Source organism: Muntiacus reevesi, chromosome 7 (genome assembly GCF_963930625.1).
Source record: "Muntiacus reevesi chromosome 7, mMunRee1.1, whole genome shotgun sequence".
NCBI lineage: Eukaryota > Metazoa > Chordata > Mammalia > Artiodactyla > Cervidae > Muntiacus > Muntiacus reevesi.
Genome location: NC_089255.1, coordinates 77,542,396 through 77,558,964, shown reverse-complemented (window position 1 = coordinate 77,558,964; position 16,569 = coordinate 77,542,396). Strand labels below are relative to the sequence as shown.

Sequence of the window (16,569 nt, the reverse complement as noted above, 5' to 3'; positions counted from 1 at the left end):
CCTCTGCCTTCTCTCCCACTGTGGTAACCTGGAGCTCTGGCCTTAGCACCTGTGTGTGTGTCTCCATCACTCTGACCTGGAGGCACTTGGCCATGTCTGGTGTCTGCTTATTGGCAGATGATCTTCTCCAAAGAGAGAAGATCACACCTAAAATGGTCTTTTCCTCAGAACCTGGGCCGGGGCTGGAGAGAGCCATGCTACCCATCTCCTAGAGCCCTGCGGTCATTTCAGCTGGAGCCCCCGGAGCAGACCCATTGGCCGGTAGAGCTCAGTACCCTGAGATGGCCCATTCAGCTCTGCAGTGGTCCTCAGACATTAGGCTAGAGATGAGTAGGGATGGCCGCACCCTGGGGCCCTTTGCAAGTGGCTTGGAGCAGGAGGGCATAGGTGTGTTCATGACTCAGCAGAGGGGTTTGCTGGGCTGCATGTATGATGATACGCGGTTGCTGCTGCGCCTTCCACAGTGCTTATGTGAGCTATCTATCCAGGCACGGGTGGATGGAGGAGAAGGGGGATGGTGGAGTTTGCACCGATTCACCCACACGCTTCTATTATGTTCTCTCTGGGGCCAAGGAACAGCTCACAAAAAGGTACAGAGCAGAGACTGGCCCCGCCAGCCACCAGCAAAGGCATGAGAAGTGCCGGCGTGCCTGCAATAGACGCCGACATAGCAGTCTGGCTATACGTACTCACAGCTGACAATGCTGTTTCCCACTTACGTAAGAATTGCATTTATTGAGGTTGTCTAAAACCCCTAAACATGGCTGAAATCACATGTCTGGGATGTTTGCGATGAGTTCATCTTCAGTACTGCCAGCTGAGGGGCCTGCATGCTCCACGGTAGTGCAGTGTGTGGTTTCGCCAGTGGGGGTTCAGCCCCTCGACAGAATGTTACGGGGCCATCGGAGTGACTCATGTGATGGCCGTGGTGCCAGTGTAGAAACTGGTGATGTGCTGCTGAGTATTTTAAAAGCAGGATATATAATTTATATACACCCAGTGGTTTTAACGCAACATCCATAGAAGGCGAGACTGGGAAGAAGTAGATAAGTAGGCTCATCTGTGATTTTTTTCCCCCCGCTAAACTTGTCATATTAATATTCTGACAAAAAGAAGTAGAGAGAAGGAAAGAAGCCATCACCTCTTTGGCCCAGCCCTCATTTCCTGAGAGTTGCTGAGCCTCCCAATGGGGCAAACACCGGAGGTGGGCACGCAGGCAAGGCCAGGTCAGTCTCTGTCCTGCAGCAGCCACTTCACAGGGCAGCTGGGGACTGTCATCTAACAGCAATCTGAGAGGTCGATTCTCATCCTCTTCCCTTTGGAAACAAAAATCCAAGAAATGCAAGCCTTGCCTCACCCTTAAAAGAGAGGACAGGGCACCTGATGCTTGGAGAAGGTGCTGGCTACTGACAGCTAATGTGCAGAGTGCACTGGACAGGCTGCCCACACTGGGTGTAATTGAGGGGTGGGGTCCCTGCAGGGCTGCTGGGGGCCAGCAACTGTAAGTGGAGAAAACTCTAAAGATGGGGTACCCTGAGGAACTTCTTTTCCCCAGGTTATACCACAGGCGTTGATCGTTGTTCCTGCTGTTTATAAAGTTCGTGTATACCCTGACTGTCCACTTAGCCTGCATGGTCTGTACATCACCACTCCTGGTGGCCCTGGCATGCTCCATGAAAAGGAGTGACTTTCCCACCTCTGCCCCATCGCCCATGTTCCGGTTGCATATATATCTGTTTTCTTGAACTGCAGATAATTGATCATCATATGGGGCACATCTATCTCCTTGGGATATACTGGAAGTAGAACTCCCGGGCCCTGAGGTGGGGTGGTTGAGATCAAGAAGGTGGGTCTCCTGGCTCCTGCTCAGCCTTGTGCCTGACCTCTGACCCCCAGGCAAAGAGGCCATGCTGCGGCAGAAGGATTACGAGACGGCTACCCTCTCGGAGATCAAGGCCCTGCTCAAGAAGCACGAGGCCTTCGAGAGTGACCTGGCCGCCCACCAGGACCGCGTGGAGCAGATTGCCGCCATTGCCCAGGAGCTCAAGTAAGCTCAGCGGGCACTGCAGCGCTGTGGGAGGTGGGCTGTGGCCTGAAAAGTGAGCCGGGTCCTGGGGCAGGAAGGTCATCGATACAGAAGACTAAGGGTGTCCTCACAGGTGGGGAATAGCCTGCGACCGTTCTGTCACAGGCCTTTGGTCCTTACCTACACCAGTGTGGGACCAGAGGGTGACCGAGTATGGCTCTGAGATCTTGCCTGATCTTAGTGGCTTCCTGTCACTGGCCATTGCAGTCAAGGCTGGCGTGGCCTCCAGGTCAGGTTGGGGCGGGGGCCCGGGCAGAGGAGAGCTGGTCCCCTCCCAGCAGTCTCCTGAAAACCCAGAGGTTGAGGATGGGAGTAGGGGTCCTGGAAAGTCTTGATGAAACGCGCACACCTGGCCTTCCTGTGTCGTGAGCGGCCAGCCCCAGGGAAAGGAGAGCAGGCCACAGAGGTAACCTGGGTCACCCGACTCTTCCTCTCTCCTCCCCCGCAGTGAGCTGGACTATTACGACTCACCCAGTGTCAACGCCCGGTGCCAAAAGATCTGTGACCAGTGGGACAATCTAGGGGCCCTAACCCAGAAGCGGAGGGAAGCTCTGGAGGTGAGGGCCCCCGAGGAGACGGAGACCTGCCTCCGGCAGCCCTGTGTGCTCCTTCCTGCTCCCTGACTCCCTTTGCTTTGGGCTAAGAGGCTCCACTGGGTTCCTCAGACCTTCCCCAGGCCTGGTCTAACCATGGAAGGCTCACATTGGCACTAGACTTGACCTTTGCCCTGATGGAGATGCCCTGATCATATCTTCTCTTCCTCCTGATTTAGTGTATTTGGACCAAGCCCCAGCTGTTTGAGAACCTTCCTGTTCTCCAAACCAGACTCTCTGGGGGCTAGGCGAGTAACTCCAGTGTGGGGTGGTCCATACACCCCATATTAAGAACCAGCACTCTAGAGAATCTGTTCTGAGTTAGTCTGCTCCTTCCAGACCTGAAACTCTCTGGGCTGGTCAGGAGGATCTTGAAGTCTACTGGGTTGGGTTGGGGGTTAGTGATTCTGGACATGACTTTACTAAGCACCTTCCCATCCCATGCCATTTGGCACTCCCAGCGCACGGAGAAACTGCTGGAGACCATTGACCAACTATACCTGGAGTACGCCAAGCGGGCCGCACCCTTCAACAACTGGATGGAGGGGGCCATGGAGGACCTGCAGGACACCTTCATCGTGCACACCATCGAGGAGATCCAGGTATGCTGCCGACCCCCCTGTCCCCAGAGGCTGGCTCCATACAGCCCACATTCCGCCAGTCACCTTCCTGCAGGACTGCCCTTGTAGGGAGAAGGCTGAGGGTAGCCTCCCCAAGGATGTTCTAGATTTGAAAGCTTTGTATTTTATTTATTTTGACTCTGTAATATGTGCATATATATTATCAAATGGTATCAAATCTACAAGCTAAAGAGACTATGCAATGAGTTTCCCTCCTAGCCTTTGTCCCCAGAGGGGAGCGGGACACAGTCTCTGCATAGGCGAGCACATTTGTTTATTAATATGTTCTTCCCCCCCATTTCACGTAAAAAGTAGCTTCTATTATATACTGTATCCCGAACCTTTATTTCTAACCTCATAATTATCTTGGAGCTCATTTCACTGCAATAAGCCATTCTTTTGTACAGCTGCAAAGTGTTAGATGAAAAAGGTTTTGCAGAATAATGAGAAATGTGTGTTGGGAGAGGTCACTTGAGCAGACCCAGGGTACCCCTTGTCCCCAACTAACTATGGGGTGGTGAGCACCCCAGGGAGATTGCTGTAGAATTCACCAGCCCTGAGCATGAAGCTGTGACACCTTCCTGTGGCCAGCCCAGCCATCCTGGTTCTCAGCCGAAAGCATCCTGGGTTGATGCCTCCAGGCCGCCCAGCTGTTGTGGGGCCGGCCTCCGGTGGCCCCTTCACCCACTTCTGCTCTGGGACCTGCAGGTCTCCCTTGGCTTATCTTGCCCATGGGAGGCACCAGTTCCTCCCAGTCATTGTGCTGCTTCTGCATGCCCGTCTCTCTCCAGGGACTGACCACAGCCCATGAGCAGTTCAAGGCCACCCTCCCCGATGCCGACAAGGAGCGCCTGGCCATCCTGGGCATCCACAACGAGGTGTCCAAGATTGTCCAGACCTACCACGTCAACATGGCAGGCACCAACCCCTACACAACCATCACGCCTCAGGAGATCAATGGCAAATGGGACCATGTGAGTCCAAGGGCTGGGTGGGGTGCTGGCGGAGCCATTGTAAGTTTCAGAAGGGCAGGGATTTTTGTCTGTATTGTTGATTTTCATTGATTTCAGTAAGTACTCATTGTCCGTCAAGTAAATGAATGAATTTCTAGAACGGGTCACCGTGTTCACTCCTGTTACTGCCTGGCCCCTTCCCTTCATGGCTCCTCCATTTCTCGTGACATGGAGGCAGATGGCCGGCTCATCCCAATGTCCCCTGATTGTTCCTGCCCCAGGTGCGGCAGCTGGTGCCACGGAGGGACCAGGCCCTGACGGAGGAGCACGCCCGCCAACAGCACAACGAAAGGCTACGCAAACAGTTTGGGGCCCAGGCCAACGTCATCGGGCCCTGGATTCAGACCAAGATGGAGGTGGGTCCCAGCATGGGAGGCAGGGCAGGGACTTCCACCCTTCCCCACACCGTCCCAGACAGTCAAGCTTGCCCTGTCTCCTCCTGGACGGGACCTGTGGGCACTGTGGGTCCTGAACCCACAGCTGGTCTGCTGCCCCATGGAGGGTGTGGAATCTGTGCCCACTCAGGGACACCCATGAGACAGTCCCATGGAAGGATCAGTGCCTAGGTGACTGATTCGGCTTGCCCGAATCAGTGGCATATGTGGTTGAGCTGGTCTCCCTTCCTCCTGAGTCATGAGCTTGGCCAGAAGGAGGTGATCTCCCCAGATAGAGAACTGTGCTTTGGGCAAGCGTGAAATTCTTTGCTGTATTGTTGGACCAGGTATCAGGGTGATGTAGATAAGGAAGGAACACTGCTTGGGTTAAAGCGTGGTGTCTCTCTAAATTCCTTGAGGGCAGAGACCATGTCAAGTTCCTGTGTGCTTCTCTGGACCCCATCTCCACCTGCTTAGCACATTATGCATAGTAGTAGGTGCTCCAGAAATACTTGCTACGTTGGACTGAGTTCCCAGAAAGTGCTTTCACAAGCTAGGTGTGTTTACATGGATGAAAGACAGAGATGGGGATTAGGCTTGGACCATGGAGACAGGTGGGATTGAGGTGGGCAAGGCAGGCCTCCAAGGAACAGAACAGCAGGAGCATGTTCATTGAGAAGGTGAGCCAGGTGCCCTGAGGCTGTGAGGAACCCAGCTCGGTGGGAGAACTTCCCTGAGATGGATGGTAGTTGAGAACAGGCTTGGGATGGGAGTTTGAATGGCAGGCAGAGGAGTGAACCTTTAAGTTAGCAACTGACTTTGCATCCCCTTCCTGAGGCTGAGGGGTACCCAGGAGATGGGAGGTATTCATCTGGTGATATCAGTCAGTGCTGGTCAGATTCCTTTATGATGCTATTTCCATGCCAAGAACCATCAGAGGGGTTTTCCAGTGACCTGGGGGCCCCAGTCTCCACCCTGGGGGCCCAGAGTGCATAGGTCTCACAAGGGCCTCCTTTCTGGGTGAGCAGGAGATAGGAAGGATCTCCATTGAGATGCACGGGACCCTGGAGGACCAGCTCAACCACCTGCGGCAATATGAGAAGAGCATCGTCAACTACAAGCCCAAGATCGACCAGCTGGAGGGCGACCACCAGCTCATCCAGGAGGCGCTCATCTTCGACAACAAGCACACCAACTACACCATGGAGGTGGGCGCCACCAGCCTTGCTCCCCTGGAAAGGGAGCCCCGGGTCCCCCTTCTACTTCCCCATCCTGGGCTGGGAAAGTGGTGGGGGGTCACCCATCATTCCAAGAAGACTGGTCGTGTAGTAGGATAAACCCTAGCTTTTAAGTGAGAGGATACTCACTTCTCCTCCCTCCTGGGGCTCTGGGTCTTTGGTCCTCAGGGCCTTGTGAATTTCCCAGGGAGCTTGCTGAGAACGCAGATTTCCAGACGCTGTCCCAGAATTTGATTCACTAGGTCTAGGATGGGACTCGGGTATCTAAATTTTTTAACAAGTACCTGGTGATTCTGAGACTGCTGGTCACCAGACACTGGTTTAGCCTCTGCTTTTTAAGTGACCTACTTATTTGGACCATGAAGGCATGGGCGTGAGGTTATAGAGTTGGATGTTCAGGGAATTACCCACTTTTGTGTCCTTTGCTCTTCCCCACTGTCAACTTTGCTCTTTTTCCTGACCTGACCGTGCTGGTCATTCTGGTCTCTGCTGTTCCAGGCAGAAACCATCACCCTTCTGTGCTTCCCTCTTCATCATTTGGGTCCTCTGTCCTGGTTTGCTGTCCTTGTCTTGGTTTCCCTGTGCCTGGTGACTCTGTTAATCTGGGCAGCAGGCCTGGTTTGATTGCACTGGTCATTTTGATGGTCAGGGGAGGGCCAGGGAGGGGCGGCCCGGGCCAGCCCTGGGACCCCTTTGCTGACGCGCCTTGCCTGCCTGCAGCACATCCGTGTGGGCTGGGAGCAGCTCCTCACCACCATCGCCAGGACCATCAATGAGGTGGAGAACCAGATCCTGACCAGGGACGCCAAGGGCATCAGCCAGGAGCAGATGAATGAGTTCCGGGCCTCCTTCAACCACTTTGACCGGGTGAGCTCCACCCCTGCACTCGCTGAGGGCAGCCCCGGCCCCAGGGCCCTGGAGGGCGCTGCCCAGGGCATGGGCCCACTTCCTGGGCAAGTGAAGAGGAGGAGGGGGAGGGAGGAACTGCAGTCAGCCTGCTCTGACTCTCCACCACCCCAGGCTGGCCTTAGAAGCTGTCCAGGTGTCCCCTGAGCATCCCTGCTTTCCTGGAGAGAGCTCGTGTTGTAGGTGAAGAGAAGCCCTCAGATCCGTGATCCTTGCTCTCCTACCATGAGGAGTCACCCCCTGGGGGCAAGGCTGCCATAGCCTCGAGGGAGGACCTGCTGTCCCTAGCTATGGGGACCATCCCCTGCCTGCGCCTGGGGACAGAGCAGAGCCTCCCTCCTCCCTGCAGCCCCAGGAGTAGCCTTTCTGACCCCTGATAGAGGTGTCAGAGTTACCAGTCCTCCTGGATTCTCATCCAGTTTTGCGTGGGCTGCCCCTCCAGGTGCCTTGGGGCTTTGTGGTGGCCATAGGGGGTGGGAGCATGGGTTTGGGTGCTGCCCACCACCCCTGCCTGCTTCACTGCCCTCCAGGCACCTGGGTGGGTGGCGTCCTCCTGGAAACCCCGCTCAGGGCATCGGGGCTGGAGGTGGGCTGGGCACTCTTCTGGGGGAGCTTCTTACCCCCATGGCTCACCATGCTTCCCTCCGGTCTGCTCCCCCGGGGCAGGACAGCTGCGTGTACCGGGGAGAGGGTCACCCTCTGGACCACGTCCGTGTGTCTAACCTTGTGCACTTTTATTTCCCTCCTCCCCCCGCCCCTCCACCCTCCACCTTCCCCATCCGCATGCCTTCATCCTTGTCTCTGCCCACACACGCTACCCTCCACTGGGGCATGGCCCACCCCTTCCCCCTCACGGCCTCCACCTCCCTGGCACCGCATGGCTCGCTGGCTGGCGCACGGCGGCCCCAGGATCACTCCGGCACGCTGGGTCCCGAGGAGTTCAAAGCCTGCCTCATCAGCTTGGGTTATGATATTGGCAACGACCCCCAGGTACTTGCCTCCTGCATGGAGCACGCTCAGGGGTGGCGTCCGGGGCGAGAAATAACGCGTTTCTCCTTTTCTCTTTTCTCTCTTTTCTCTCTGTCTGGATCTCCTTGCCTCCCCTTTCCTGTGGGCCGCGGGGCTCGTCTTCTGCTGTCCCTGCCTGGCCCCTGGCGGGCTCCTCCTCCCACTACTCCGACCTCTGACCTCTGCCCTCGGTTATCTTTCGTGGGAACCTGCGCGGTGCCCACCTTCCTCTCTCCTCGTCGCGCTCCATCCCGTGGACGGATTTTTGCATCTCCCTGCTCTGTCTTCCTCCTTCCTGTGGAAATCTTCCCCGGATGTGTATTTGCATCTCTTCCTCCTATGTTCCTCTCCCCTTCCTGACCGCCCCCCTCCCCCCGCCCCCCAAAACCGTATACCTCGACCTCCCCTCTGGCCATCTGTGCCCTCTTCCTGGCCCTCGGCCGGCCCTTTCTTCTCCTTGTGTCTTGATGCCCCTGGCCCCACAGAAGAAGACAGGCATGATGGACACGGATGATTTCCGCGCCTGCCTTATCTCCATGGGTTACAACATGGTAATGTAAACCCCACCCTCTGCCCTGGCGAGGGGCAGCCAGCCAGCTGACCGGAGAGGCCGAGTCCTGGCCATGGCGGGCTGCAGGCCCTCAGGCTCAGGGGCTTCCCTCCCTGGAGGGGCCTCAAGATTCTGATCCGTGGGGAAGATGGTGTCCTGGAAGGGCTGGGCCCCAGATGCAGGGCCTGTGTGCGTCTGGGAGACCTGGCCTTCTCGCCTCTCTCTGCCGGTTTCTCTTTTGATATTTACAATGGAAGTGGGCTTTTTTTTTTGCTCCCGTCGTGGACGGTGGCGCTGACCCCGAGGCTGCTGGGCAGGACGGTGCTGGGCACTCTGGGTGGGGGTTGGTTCAGCTCCGTCTCACGTTGAGGCCTGGAGAGTTCCCCCTCTGTCCTGGTGATGGCTTCAGCCAGGCCTGCCGCCCCTTTGCTAATTGCCCCAAGCCCCTTCCCAACCTTCTCAGCTGCCTTGCCCTCATGCAGGCCTTCTGAGCAGGGCAGGGGCCTCAGCTGGGCAGCCAGGCAACTCCTGGCCTACCTTGCAAAGTCCAGAGCCCTTGGGCCACCCAGCGGAGGAGCAAGGGCATGGGCTTTAGAAGCAAGGAACCTGGGAATAAATCCCAGCTCTGTCATCCCCTGCTTGGGGGCCCAGATAAGGTGAGGGAACACTGCCAGACCCATCATAACAGTTAAACGAAGCAACTCAACGTGAGTGCTGTGCTGTGTCTGACACATAGAATGTACAGTGTGGTGGAGGCCCAAGTTTATGTCTCAGCTCTACTACCTGCTGGCTGTGTGACATTTGGCGAGTCACTAAGCCTGCCTGGGCCTTAGGTTTCTCCTCTGGAGACCTGATGAAAATAATAAAATAAATACCTACTTCATGGTTGTGAGGAGGGTTAAATGAATTTTATACAGCACCTAAAATAGTACCTGATATATAGTATATGGTGCCTGGTGTATAGTATATAGACAGCCATTGCTGTCATTAGTTATCGTTCATATTATCATTTTTGTTCCAAGAGGAGTGTAGGCATCCGTAGAGGGTGGGAAGCTGAGACAGCTCAGGTTAGGTCAGGGGCCTGCTCTGACAGCCTCAAGCACTTGGAGGCCCCAGAGGCTTCAGGTCCATAGAGAGAGGAGACTGTGGCTCACAGGCCTGGGATTGGCTTTTCCCTCCAGGGAGAGGCAGAGTTTGCCCGCATCATGAGCATCGTGGACCCCAACCGCCTGGGGGTGGTGACATTCCAGGCCTTCATCGACTTTATGTCTCGTGAGACAGCTGATACAGATACAGCAGACCAAGTCATGGCTTCCTTCAAGATCCTGGCCGGGGATAAGGTGGGTATGCTGCGATGTGGGCATCATGCGCAGGTGGACTGAATTGGAGGGGAGGTCGTGAGCAGCTCCGCTGTTCCTTCTTCCCCACCTGAGCCTCATTGCTGTCTACCTCTACCCATTTCTGTAACATTTGGGCATCAGCTAAGAGGTTAGGACACAACATTAGCTTAAGGGAGCCCCCTGCCATGGACACTGCATGTCATACTTATGATGAGATACTGGTGATGAAATGACTGGTGGTGGAGGGCAGTCCAATCAGACGGAATATGTGAGTGGGTGATGAAAGGTCAATCTGGGAACTTAAGACTTCAGCCCTGCATCATTCTGGGCACAAGCCATGGCATGTAGATGGGAAGAAGGAAAGAACCATGTTTCTCATTTGTCTACCCTAAGCAGCAGTCAGCTTCAGATCTCCAAATCTCCCAAGTTCCCTGCACTGCCAGGCCCGACAGTGGGAAAGTAGGAGCATCCAGGGGGATTGGGGGGCAGAGGGGTCTAGAGGTCAGATTCCTTTCTGTAAAATTCATAGGCTAATCCTTAGGGCATCCTTCCTTAGCCAGTAGGGAGAATAGTTTCTGAAATGTCTCAGTCTACATTGAAGTAAAGACTGAAGCAACAAAGAGGTTCCTAAAGCTCTTACTTACATTCGAGGACACCTTCTTAGAGTCATAGCACTTTGGAGCTGGAAGGACCCTCAGAAACCACCTCTTTGAAGTGACTCATTTAGTCGAGGAGGTCTCTGGGGCCCTGTTCTCCTGACTCTTGAGGTGACTTGAGGGTCAACCTCTGTCTCCTTCAGACTGGCTCCTTAGGAGACTCTGGCAGAAGTCGGGCGAGTCCCTGAATGCTTGCGGAGCCTCAAACTCCCCAAAGATGCAGGTTCCAAGTAGATTTTGATGATCAAGCCGAAGACAGGGAGGAAGCAGACACCCCAGACTGGGAACCAGATGGGCTGGGGGAAGGTTAAGATATCTGTCTGTGGCAGTGATGCCCCAAACTGGATGTTCCTGTAATTTGCAAGAATTGTGTGACCTCCTCAGAGCCCAGCTGAGTGGGTGTGGGAGTCCTACTCTGTTTCACCAACTATGGTGTTGCTAATATTTTTCCAGCCTGTGGTTGGTGCAGGCTAGAGAGATACCTGAAAAGATTATAGGTGCAGTTAGCTCTTGGAATTACTTGGGAACAGGCTAAAGCAGTGAAGTGAAAAGCATAAGGGGATTGAAATATATGTTATTTAAATATATATATACACGTACATGAAGAAGTGAAGTGAAATCAATCAGTCGTGTCCGACTCTTTGCGACCCCATGGCCTGTAGCCTACCAGGCTTCTCCGACCTTGGGATTTTCCAGGAAAGAATACTGGAGTGGGTTACCATTTCCTTCTCCAATAGATATGTATATATAGAGATAGCATATATATGTGTGTCTATATCATATAATTTATTTACGTATATGCCTGATACAGGTATGTGTAATGTACACGTCAGAAAGGGGGCGGGGCAGGGCACCTCACCTCCCCGAGTGAGGGTCCCCACCTCCGGGCTTTGCGGCCGCCCTGAGCGCACTCTTCCCGCAGAACTACATCACGGTGGACGAGCTGCGCAGAGAGCTGCCGCCTGACCAGGCCGAGTACTGCATCGCGCGAATGGCCCCCTACACCGGCCCCGACGCTGTGCCCGGTGCTCTGGACTACATGTCCTTCTCCACGGCGCTGTACGGCGAGAGTGACCTCTAACCCGCCCCGCCGGCCCGCACCCTCGCCCCGCTCCGCCCGCTGTGCGAGCCCCGCCCTGCGCCTCCGCTCTGCCTCTTCTCCCGCCCGGGTTTGGTTTCACGCTCTGCCTCCAGTGGGCGAGCTGGGACCCGTGTGGCATCCAGCCTCCTTGCCCGTGAAGTGACAGTTTACAAAATTATTTTCTGCAAAAAAGAAAAAAAAGTTACGTTTAAAAAAAAGTAAAAAAAAAAAAAAACAACCAAAAAAACCACATATTTTATTATACAAAAAGTATTTTTTTCTCCACCAGACTTAAATGGAAAAGAGGAAGAATTAACTATTTGCACCGAAATGTTTTGTTTTGTTGTGACATAGGAAAATAACCAAGCACAATGTTATATCCATCCTTTTTATCGATTTTTTTTTTCTTTCTATCTGTACCATCTGCTGTATTCATTTCTCCAATCTCTTGTCCACCTTGACGTGGGAGTGGGAGGTGAGGGTAGGGGAAAATCCTGTCAAAAGGCACATTGGTGCATGTGTGTTTGCAAGCTCACTTGTCCATGAAAATATTTTATGATATTAAAGAAAATCTTTTGAAATGGCTGTTTTCTTAAGGAAGAGAATTTATGTGGCTTGTCTTCTCATTTTTGAAGTCCAGAGGTGTATGTAATTACCCTCTTCATCAGTACACACTTTTTGCCCCCCAAATACCGCCTATTAAAAATGGTCAGGACAAAATTGACAAGTGTGGACAACTTTGGTCCTATTTGGCACACACTGTTAAAGCAGCAACACTCCCATGGCAGTTCTTTGCTTCTTGCTTACTGTTTTCCAAAAGAGCGCATGGGATCAAGGATGGTGTTGGGGCATCTGTACCACCCCTAGTATGCTTTTGACCTTGGCACGTTCAACCTTCTATTTCTGTTTTGTTTTCGAGAGGAAAACATAGTTTCCTCACAAGGCTCCTGTGCATTGAAAGTAAACCCCACCTTTGTTTCCCACATCATCAAACAGCTCTGTGACATCTACATGCCCCATTTCCTTGTATTTTTGCCGCAGGAGACGCTCAGGAAGTCATCTCATCCCCTACTCTTCAGGCTGTCCCAGAGGCAGCAGCTGTCCAGCCTTACCCAGGAGCCTGTTAGAAATGCAGGCTCTCGGGTCTACCCCAGATCCTCTCATTAGAATCTGCCTTTAAGCAAGGTCCCCGGGGATCTGTGTTTCTTATGTTTGTTCCTCCTTGCCTATCTCCTCCTGGAGGCTTTTACTCACACTACAGGCAGCGAGGACTGCCAGTAACGGTATCATAACAGTGCAGTGATTTATAGACATAATTTAGCAATGGAAGCTGCAGGTCTGTGTCCCAGTTCTAACTGTGTTGAGGAGTAAAGCAGTTTGGTGCGGCAATAACAGGGAGTTGAGTCTGTGGAGTCTGATGGCCAGAGTTCAAACCTACAACTTTTATTTCCCAAATGGGTAAACTTGGACACTACAGTTCTCTCATCTACTAACAGGAAATAATATTGCTGCTGGAAAGTTGATGCTCTAATAAATAGAACTCCTAAAGTATTAGTGCATATAAATGTTAGTTGTGGTCAATCCTACTTTAAGTTTTAAGGGGTTCGCTTGAAGGATCTCTTTAAAAGAGAACCCTTAACATGATATGATGTAAGTCCCCTCATATAAAAAGACTAAGACTAAATTGGAACGTATTGAACTGGGGCCAGAGATAAGAGTTTTTCAGTGTAAGCCCCATTTGTTTAGGAATTAGTTCCATGAGTTTCTGGAACACCCACTGCCCTGGGAAAGAGGCAAGGCTATTCAGGAGAATGGACATGGGGAGAGGTTGGCTTTTGCTCTGGGAACCGTAATTGCAGGTTTTCCCACTGGCTGGCAGAAAGCCGTACCTGCTCAAGGTGGGTCTGCTGTGACGGCAGGTTGGTGGGGAAGACTGTGGTTTAAGAGTTGAGGAGAAGGAAATTGTTCCAACCAGAGAGTTTCTTAAACTCAGGGTGTAAGTGCATTAATAAGCCTCAATTTTCAGGGACTTCCCTGGTGCTCTGGTAGTTAAGACTCCAAGCTTCCACTGCAGGGGATGTAAGTTCAACCCTTGGTCAGGGAACTAAGATTCTACATGCTGTGCAACATGGCCAAAATATTAAACAAAACCCCACAAAAGCTCCCTCAATTTCTAGAGGTATGATCAATCTTTAAAAGAATGTGTAAGTCATTTGAACAAAGTGTGTTTACAGAGTTATTCCACAGTCTTCAAGAGTTTTGAGTTTCTCAACGTTTCTCAACATTCAAGGGTGCTTATATGTGTGCAAACGACTATAATTTTCAATCCATTAAAGAGGTAAAGTCTTAAAATTTCATTTCTCAAGCTTTTAAGCTCATCATGGACATCTTGTTTTATTGATAATGTAATTTTTCTGTAAAAATAAAAACACTCTTCCGTGTCCTAATCATTCATACATTTAAACAGATTTAATCCTCCAGAACAACCCCATTTGCAAACTTTGTTAAATCCCTTTAAATATTTTAAACATATTAGCAAGTTTTAATCACTCTTTTCAGGACATCAGACTCCCAACCCAGGCAGATTCAAATCCAAGCTGCAGAGTTTCACTCAGCACAAAGCAATTGAAATATTATAAATGCAGTAAATCAGGTCCCCTGGAGCAGTTCAAAGCTGTTTACTAACAATTCTCTTAGACCTCAAAAATTGAAATTACACGTCTCATTTCAGTTACACATTTCAGATGAAAAATCACAAAGCTATTATATGCTGGGTTCTTCTATGTGTTCAGTCACCCTAACCCACTCGTTGTCATGATGCATACAAAACCGCTGAACACCGCCAACGTATTGGTACTAAAGAGTTTAAGAATATATCATCTGTTTAAGTATTTCTAAAGGGGCGATTTCACTCTTCCAGTCTTTGAGCTCTGTGATGGGCTGAATAATGGTTCTCACAAGATGTCCGTGTCCTAATCCCTTGGATCCTGTGACTATGTTACTTTACGTGGCAAACAGGACTTTGCAGGTGTAACTGAGTTAAAGTCCTTAGTGGAGACATTATTCTGGATTATCTGGGTGGGCTTTGATGAACAGTGAAGCAGCAGTGTCAGAGATGTGACGGCGGAGGTAGCAGTTGGAATGACATGAAGCCAAAAGCCAAGGAACGCTCTGTCTTCTAGAAGCTGGAACAGGCAAGGAGATGGAAGGCCCCACTTAGAGCCTCAGTGGGAATGCCCCACTGCTGACCCATTTTAGGTTTCTGAACTGGAAGATAATAAATGCGTATTTTAAGGCACTACATGTGTGGTAGTTACTGCAGCAATAGGAAACTAAGCTGCTTCATCACCCAGGCCTCTGGACAGGCTGGGTGCCCCCACCCCGAGCCCCCCACCCCGACGTCAGTGACTTGTGTTGTAGGCTTGAGGCTTTGGCTCAACCACCCCAGCTTCAGAAGCCTGAACTTGCAAAATGTCAGCCCTGGGAAGGCTGCCACAGGTGCTGACCAGAACCCCTAACCCTAAAACTTGCCGATCTGCAGCGGAGGGAGACAGAGGCTTCAAAGCTCTGAAACCCCCAAAGGGCCAGAATGACTATGCCCAGTGGGGGTGGTTTCGGGGGTGGGGGGAGTTGCTGGTTAGTGGCGCTGGCTGAGGGGCTGAAGGCTGTGGGCTTAACCCCTAATAACCCCTAATGGGGTAGGTGACCTCACATGGACAAGAGTCCCCCAAGGTCACAGGCTGTTCCCTCGCTCCCAGACCAGGCCAAACTTGGGGGGACAGAAGAGAGGTAACAGCAGCAGCACTGCCAGCAAGACCACTGAAGGGCCTGGTCCACATGCGTGCCCTGCAGGGTGGCACTGGAGAGGGATTTCACACCCGATGCTAGGGAAACGGATATTGGCGCTGGAAACCCACATCGAGGCCGAGATGGTTCGGGGTTTACGGGACACTCAGACGTGGTGGGATGGAGTCCTTCAGCTACACGAAAGCTCTAGGGGCCACTTGGCGACCATCGAGGCTTTTGAAGCTCCAGGAGAGGTGGGGGAGCCCCCGTCAGCAAGCACAGCTCAGGTGCTGCTGTGGGACCTTTTGCTAGTTATTGGACACCTTCCCAGCTTAGAGATGAAGGGAAATGAGACTTCAGTGTGTCTCCCGAACCCAGGACCCAGGTGACAGCCCAGCCTCAGGTAGGGACTGGCCACAGGCCCCAGGAAGCCCTGGATAAGCAGAGAGCCTGCCCTCTATCTCAGCCCCTCTGTATGGGGGCTTCATTCCTCTCCCGGGCCTAGCTTTCTCTGGTCATACCCCCATGGTGGGAAAGGCCAGCTCCACATGCCCCAGTGTTTTCCTCTAACAAGAGGCCAGTCCCTGTTCCACGTTTGCAGGACCTGCTTGGCCCAGCCTGGCCTGGTCTGACGCTGTGATGCCTACCAGTCAGTGGATGAGGCTTGTGGCACTGGTCAGGCTGGGTGGGACAGATGACCCCCAAAGTGGCCTTGTGAGGGATACCTCAGTTCATCATCAACTTTATCTCTGAGATTGGGATGCAGTTTATAACCGATCTCACTTCAGAATTAATGGTGTCCTAGCTACTGTTGGCCAGGTGGCAGTCATGACCTCCGGTCACGGTCTGCTCTTTAGAAGTAGGAAAGTGAGTCCTGGTTTCGTCTCAGATATCCATTAACACCTTCTAGTAAGATCAAGCACCAGGATCAAAGCCTGCAGAATGGGTATACAGAAAGACAATCTGGAGGTTCTAGCAGAGCTCTCTCATCAAAAGCTGTGCTATTAAATGCTATGGATTAAAATGGTGTGTGGAAAATGCACTTGAAGACTCTGGCAAGGAATTCAGAGGAGCTGGACTCTGCATTTGAGGAAGTTTTAGCAAATTTGTTTTGCTCATCTCTGCACAAGAGTGATAGATGATAAAAACGTTTAAAGACTAAAAGCGTTTTCGATAACTACATTGTTGTTGTTTAGTCTCTAAAAGCGTTTTCGATAACTACATTGTTGTTGTTTAGTCTCTAAGTCGTGTCTGACTCTGCAACCCCATGAACTGTAGCCCGCCAGGCTCCTCGGTCCATGGGGTTTCCCAGGCTGGA

General features: G+C 52.3%; 1 protein-coding gene across 3 annotated transcripts in view; it reads left to right on the top strand.

The window, feature by feature from the left end:
• Positions 1 to 12,050, top strand: part of ACTN1 (actinin alpha 1) — a 97,311-nt gene extending 85,261 nt beyond the window's left edge. The window contains exons 12-22 of one of the 3 annotated variants that reach the window (XM_065941714.1): positions 1,897 to 2,047; positions 2,535 to 2,643; positions 3,141 to 3,281; positions 4,091 to 4,273; positions 4,534 to 4,668; positions 5,715 to 5,894; positions 6,645 to 6,791; positions 7,740 to 7,820; positions 8,324 to 8,389; positions 9,570 to 9,728; positions 11,307 to 12,050. In XM_065941714.1, the coding sequence (XP_065797786.1) occupies positions 1,897 to 2,047; positions 2,535 to 2,643; positions 3,141 to 3,281; positions 4,091 to 4,273; positions 4,534 to 4,668; positions 5,715 to 5,894; positions 6,645 to 6,791; positions 7,740 to 7,820; positions 8,324 to 8,389; positions 9,570 to 9,728; positions 11,307 to 11,465 (1,511 nt within the window). In that variant the 3' untranslated portion in view covers positions 11,466 to 12,050. The remainder of the gene's footprint in view (positions 1 to 1,896; positions 2,048 to 2,534; positions 2,644 to 3,140; positions 3,282 to 4,090; positions 4,274 to 4,533; positions 4,669 to 5,714; positions 5,895 to 6,644; positions 6,792 to 7,739; positions 7,821 to 8,323; positions 8,390 to 9,569; positions 9,729 to 11,306) is intronic. The other 2 variants (XM_065941712.1, XM_065941713.1) reach the window with 2 other exon arrangements.
• The last annotated feature ends 4,519 nt before the right edge of the window (positions 12,051 to 16,569 follow it).